Source organism: Mus pahari, chromosome 18 (assembly GCF_900095145.1).
Source record: "Mus pahari chromosome 18, PAHARI_EIJ_v1.1, whole genome shotgun sequence".
Classification (NCBI taxonomy): Eukaryota; Metazoa; Chordata; class Mammalia; order Rodentia; family Muridae; genus Mus; species Mus pahari.
Window position 1 is genome coordinate 40,619,023 of NC_034607.1, and position 7,224 is coordinate 40,626,246.

Below are 7,224 nucleotides of genomic sequence, written 5' to 3' on the forward strand. Positions count from 1 at the left end.
GGACTAGAAAGTTACAAGAAGGGCTGGTGCCCTCTTCTGGGGTGTCTGAAGACAGCTACAGTGTACCTATATGAAATCAATCAATCAATCAATCAATCTTTAAAAAAAAAAAAAGGAAGTTACAAGAAACTTGATTTGCTCTGTTAGGAGGGTGCTGCTGGGGTGCGGGCATGTCTCAGCCATAGAATGTTTGCTTAGCACCTCTGAGGCGTTGTGTGAGGCCCTCAGCAGTGTAAATATGGGGCGTTCATTGTACAGGCAAGCACCTCACATGCTGTTTAAAAAAGCAGCGTTTCCTTTAAAGTCTCATGTTTATTGTTCCAACCCCTTTTCCTTCATGACAGACCTGGCACAGACCGCAGGTTGATCATGGTAGATAGAGGGTGAGCAGCGTGCAGCCTTATGAAACTGTGGAGGGAATAAGTAAAAGTAAAGTAAGCTTCGGTTGTTGTTTTAGTTACTTTCTTATTGTAAAGCAAAAAAATTAAAATACACACAAACAACACTATGACTAGAATAGCTTAGAAAATAGCAGCTGTGGGCCGGGCGTGGTGGCGTACGCCTTTAATCCCAGCACTCTGGAGGCAGAGGCAGGCAGATTTCTGAGTTCAAGGCCAGCCTGGTTTACAGAGCCAGGGCTACACAGAGAAACCCGGTCTCGAACACCCCCCCCCAAAAAAAAAGAAAATAGCAGCTGTGACCAGCATGGCAGCAGGCGGGTAGGCATGATGCTGAAGCAGTAGCTGAGAGCCTGCTCCTCCACCACGGCCACACCTCCTAACCCTTCTCAGCTTCACCACCTTCAGATCAAGCATTCAGATGTGAGCCAGGAGGGGCCGTTCTTACTCAGATCACTACAGTTATACTTCCTAGTTGTAGGACTAAGTCATTTTTCCATTTGTATTTTGTCAAATTTTTCTCTAATATATTTTTAGTGAAGAAAAAATACACTTTGAATTGTTATTATCTATGAAGCTAAATACAAGTAATTAAGAGTACAGTGCCGTACATCTTTGTATGATACCTTGTATAGCAAACTTGCCTAATAGAGAGTATAAAATAAATTTAAATGATTAGCATGACTTTCTAAGAATAAGTCTGTATCTGTTATAAAATTAACAAACTTTAATGATGTGTTCATTTCTGTGTCATTTTTTTAAAATGTAGATGAGAAATATTCGATTATCTGACTTCACAGAATCCTTAAAAAAGATAAAACGCAGTGTGAGTCCTCAGACCTTAGAAGCATACATACGCTGGAACAAGGACTTTGGAGACACCACTGTTTAAAGGAATGAATGCCTTCGTAAGCCCGCAGAACATTGTACTTAACAAGAAACAAGAGCTTCAGCTACAGGAACCCAGACTGCGTTTACAGGACTTTTTAGAGTTTTCATTTTTGTGCACCAAACTTGAAGAGGAACAAGAAGACAGACCTAAATAAAATATGCAATATGAATGGAATTTTTGTTCAAGGCCTTCTTGCGTGATGGTGATGGTTTTCTCAGTCGGCACTGTTAGTTAGAGCACAGCAAAAACAGATTCTGGTTCATTACTGATAATAATTATTATGTAAATAATAATTTGTACATTGCATCCAGATGAAAGTATTGCCGAGACAGTGGGTGGTAGAAGACGCAGAGCCCTCTGGTGTCTGTCTCCTGGTGTTTGCCTTGCAGCAGTCTATTTTCTGGTTTCCTTTCCTACGTTCACTTAGCGCCCTGTGATTGGAATACCAAGCGTTCTGGGCTCTTTCCTGCTTCCTTAGCAGCTCCAGTGTGCCAAATGGAAATCTTCCCATCTGCAGTAAGAGAGCCGAACTGAGGCGTTTGTCCACTTAGATATACAGCCATTAAACACTTAGCTATTCTTTTCACATTTTGTTCTCTGTTTTATTGTCTTGCTGCCAAACAGCTTAGAAAGCAACTTAATAGCAACAGCAAGAGAAAATGTGGCACAACCGAGGTGTGAGAGTTTGAGTCACTCTGTCTGTGTAACATGTCCATCAGTCCTTGTGTGCCCTGCAGTATTTTTTTCTAACATGCCAGAAATCTACTGTAGACTTAACCTATTACATCTGGAATTCATTTTTGTTGGAGTTATTCTAATACTTTAGGGAGCCAGTTTTAACTTATAAAGTGAGGCAGCAGTGTGAGAGAGGGGACGTATTAGGAGCTAAGACAATTCTAACTTATCGCTTATCACTTTCTTGCTGTTTACAGACAACTAAATGCCAGTGGCACAACCACCTCTGACTAATTACTGTCCCTCCAATGAAACTTAAAATACCCAATTTTTCTACACGGCATATATTTTATATGTTTCTTGTGCTTACTTTGTAACTAAAAAGCACTAGCCTGATGATCTACCTTTTGTTTCTGTAAAATGTATAGTAATTCGTTGTTGTTTGTGTAAATATGGCTGGACTTTTATTATAAAAATGCATTATAGGAAGTAGAGGCTCGTGTGAGGCCTTTTAAGAACTGTATAAAGGCAAATAGATATTTGCCATTAGTTTACTGGTTAAAAGTTTGTTTACAGAATTTTTCTTTGGTGCTTAAACGATGCTATGTAAAACTTCATGGGTAGAAGGAGTAATCCTGTGGAAGCAACACCAACATCTCATGTAAGAAACATGTCTGAGAAAACATACTAAAATACTTGCCCTTTCCCCCCAGATAAAATTTTTATGATAAAGACATACATCCTCAAGTTTACCCTTGCTTTTGTTAAAGATTTATTACTTAAACATAGATGATGGATTATTTCTTAGGATCATAGGCTGTTTAGAACTGTAATTTAAATCATCTCTTAATCATGATTTTAGACATCCCTGGATCATAAAAATGAAGTTTCAATCAATAGGAAAACAAATTTAACCAAAGCTGTGCATAACTTTTGTTCTGGGCAGTGTCTTTTTAAGGTCTCAAATGTTAATGCATCAGTTATAAAATACTGATGATCCCACCTGGTGATGGTGAGAGGAACTGCAGCTGTCCTTAACCCAGCCGTCTACCATCAGGCTCTAAAGCTGCACTGCTTTCACTTGGGAGGGGCAGTACCATCCCCACTGTTTATGTATCAAGATGGCTTCAGCTCAGTGCTTAAACAGAAGAGCCTTTAAAATCATGGCTCATTCATGATTCTGTCAGAATAGATTTTAGGTGGTAACAAAATTTTTAAATGTCTAAAAGATACAAAATGAAGTTAACCTAAAACTCAACAGTCAAAGGTATTACTGTGTGACTGTCCATCACTGCAGAGAAGCGCCTCTGTTCTCCAGGTTGTTGTAGCTACTGCTAGAGAACGTTTTCTGTGATGCTGTAGGACCCAGGTAGATTGTAGGCCATTTTGTTACTGTCTTTTAAGATAGGGTTTCATGGAGCCTAAGCTGGCCTAGAGCTCAATGGGTAGCCTATAAAACCCAGGACTTTGCTCTTTTTCAGGTAGAAGTTGCTGGGATTTTCCAAATTAACATTAGATTTTTGCGTTGAGCTCTGTTTACTGTTGAAGGTAATGTTTGAATAATAAGGATTGGTAGTTCATGTTAACATGACAGAGTTCTTGTAAGCTCGGTGACCTTATTGATCACCTAACTGAGCCAAAGGAAAGACTCAGTACAATCTTTCCAAATCTGCTAGGGCTACAAAACTTTTCTGAGACTAGATGCCCATTGAATTTATTTTTGTCTCTTTGTGTTTAACAGGACAAACAATTTTAAATTAGATATATGTGGCATTCTTTGTTTATACTGTAAAATTGTTTATATATCATACAAGAGCTAATTCTTTGATAGACTCAATTGCTTAACAGTTTGCTTTTTGTTTTCTTAAGTCAGGTTTTCCTTTAAATGTCTGTCTCAGTTTTAGTCTTTTACTTTTGCGAAACAAATGACTTAAAGCGTGCGTACAGCTACATAACGTGGGGTTTTGTTGTAAATAAATGACAAATTTTGTTTTGCCTTAATTTTTATACTCTTTGATATTTCAGGGGTGGTAATTTCATGGAGTATTTTCTAACTCTTGTGCCAATAAACTCTGAGCAGAATATGTAAAGCAGTGAATAGAAGGTTCTGGATAGCAATCCAGACTGGTTAAAAAGGACAAAAATTCCTGTTGGTAGAGCTCTTGTATAGTCCAGCTTGTGCAGTCCATCCCAGATTGTGCAGTCCATCCCAGCTCGTGTAGTCCACCCCAGATTGTGCAGTCCATCCCAGCTCGTGCAGTCCATCCCTGCTTGTGCAGTCCATCCCAGCTCCCGCAGTCCATCCCAGATTGTGCAGTTCATTTGAAAATGAAATTCAAGCAGAACGCAACCGACAAGTTCAGATGAAGAGGTCGGTCAGGCTTCTGAAGCCGCTGGAAATGAGAAGGGAAATCTTGGAAAGGTAATGGATAAGTTGATTCCTTTCAAATCCTTGCACTTTCCAAAATTTGCCATCTAGCAGGATATTCAAAGGAACCCAGCAGATAGCCAAGTCTAAAGAGCTGACCAAAAGGAGCATTCCTGTACTCCAGCCTGAGCTGCTTAGACCCTGTCTCACAACAGTGAAGCCTGTAGTGGTAGTGAATGTCTTTAATTCCTGCACTCTAGAGGCAAAGTGGGTGACTTTTGAAGCAGCTTGTTCGACACAGAACAGTGCTTCTCACTCTTCCTGATGCTGCGGCCCTTAGATGCAGTTCCTCCGGTTGTGAACACCCCCAACCATAAAACTATTTTCACAGCTACTTCATACCTGTGATTTTGCTACTGTTAGGGATCATATTAATACCTGTGTTTTATGATGGTTTTGGGTGACCCTGAGAGAATGACTGGGCAATTTGACCCAGCCTGCGGGACAGTCAAACAGGGTCTGAGGAACCACCTGTGAGGAGAATGAGAGGCAAGAAACACAAGGACAGACAGCAAGTCTGATTGATCAAGCTGTCAAATTTTTATTATTCTCAGGCAGGTTTTATACCCAAAGAAGCAGGGTATGGGGAGGGGGATGACGCAGAATTGCTTTGTTTCTGAGAGAATGCACCTGTTCCCAAAAGCAGGATATTGGCTAGGTAAAAAGTTCAGCAGGAGGAACAGAACAGAATAGGTTGCTAGGTACCTGTCCACAAGATCTATTGCTATTTGTTCTTTTTTTTTTTTTTTTTAAAGATTTATTTATTATATGTAAGTACACTGTAGCTGTGTTCAGACACTCCAGAAGAGGAAGTCAGATCTTGTTATGGATGGTTGTGAGTCACCATGTGGTTGCTGAGATTTGAACTCAGGACCTTCGGAAGAACAGTCGAGTGCTCTTACCCACTGAGCCATCTCACCAGCCCCAGCTATTTGTTCTTAACTGGGGGTAGTACTTTCCCATAGAGGCCTCAACTTTTTCCCACAGAAATCTCAACTAAGCTAGTACTTTTCCACTAAGGCTAGGACTTCGTAAGTAAGCACTCATGGCTGACAAGGCAGTTAACATTCAGACAGGGTCACTCGCAATTAACAATTAACAACAAAAAGTAACTGACTCAAGCATTCTATCAAATGTTTTTAATGTTAAACTAGTCACCGGAAGGACTGAACAGGAACATAGGGAAGGTTTGTGACAGTGGGACAGCATCATGAATGGGACAGTGAGAAGAAAAGAGTAATGGGAGAGAAGCGGGTAACTGTGATGCTTGAATTCTCCCACCCCACCCCCAGTCAAAAGATAGCACTGAGTCACAGAACCTGTAAAGTGCAGATTTTAAGACTCCTCACCTGTATTTAATTCCTCCAGCGACAGTGAACATGTAGTAGTAAACTTCAAATCTACATTGACAAATGCCAACCAAGGGCTATCTTAAAAGTAAGACCTACAAATAACAGCCTGGGGCCTGATGGTATAGAAATCATTATTCCCGTGGTCCTCCAGAATGGGGTGTCAGACCAGGTCATTTACAATATTTAAGTATGAGCAGTCAGTCAAGAATGAGGATGGTGAAACAGAACTGTGAGAAAAAGTCTGTATTTTTCAGTATTGGATTTCAATCTAAGGGGACTTAATAGGCCCTAGGGTTTGCTTGGGGTGGTGTTTGTATTTATCTTCCACTTGTTTCCTGTAGAGCATGCCTTTGAAAAATTAGGCTGTGTTTACATTTTTCCTGTATTCCCAAGCATAGTGACTTCAGTCCAGCCTGGGCTACCTGAGACATGATCTCATTTAAAATGATTAATTTAAATGGGTCCTAACACAAAATAGTTTGCCAGCAATCTTGGACATTATTGTTGTGTAAATCAATCATTACATATTCTATAGTAAAGCCATGATTCAGATTTTATGTTGCCATATAAAAACACGTTTTCTTTTGTAGTTCAGTGTTTGGTTTTTGAGTGTTTTGTTTCCTTTTTAAAATATTTATGTTATGTATATGAGTACACTGTAGCTTTCTTCAGACACACCAGAAGAGGGCATAGGATCCCATTACAGATGGTTGTGAGCCACCATGTGGTTGCTGGGGATTGAACTCAGGACCTTGGAAGAACAGTCGGTGCTCTTAACTGCTGCACCATCTCTCCAGCCCTCTTTGTTGTTCTTCTTTTGTTTTTTGTTTGTTTGGTTTTTGTGTTTTGTTTTTTTGAGATAGGGTTTCTCTGTGTAGCCCTGGCTATCCTGGAACTCTTGCTGTCCCTGGAATCTTGTAAATCAGGCTGGCCTCAAACTCAGAAACCCTCCTGCCTTTGCCTCCCAAGTGCTGGGATTAAACGGATGTGGTAACCAACCAGCTTGAAATACAACATTCCAATTAGATATTTGCTTTAGTTTATTCTGCCTGGAAAACACTATTTCCAAGAATACTTATAACTCAGAAATGAATCTCACCTTGTAGAAGCTTTTCTGAGGGACTGGAGAGATGACTCAGTGGTTAAGAGTGCTTTCTGCTCAAACCTGAGGACTGAGTTTGAATCCCAGCACACTTATTTGGTGATTTACAAAAGCATTTTAACTTTAGCTCCAAGGCATTCTAATGCCCTCTTCTGGCCTCTTCAGACACCTGAATACACAAATAAAATATTAAAAACAAAACAAAACAAAAAAACCTCTGACCATTGACCACTATCAATATTTTAACATAACTCCCCCCCCCACACACACACACACTCTCCTTTTTTTTTTTTTTTTTTTTTTAAGATTTATTTATTTATTATATGTAAGTACACTGTAGCTGTCTTCAGACACTCCAGAAGAGGGAGTCATATCTT

General features: G+C 39.9%; 1 protein-coding gene across 1 annotated transcript in view; it reads left to right on the forward strand.

Moving 5' to 3' along the window:
* The window catches only part of Spast (spastin), a 53,401-nt gene extending 49,435 nt beyond the window's left edge, over positions 1–3,966 (forward strand). Inside the window, exon 16 of the mRNA XM_029531206.1 lies at positions 1,168–3,966. Coding sequence (XP_029387066.1) covers positions 1,168–1,290 — 123 coding nt within the window. The 3' untranslated portion in view covers positions 1,291–3,966. The remainder of the gene's footprint in view (positions 1–1,167) is intronic.
* Positions 3,967–7,224: the final 3,258 nt, after the last annotated feature.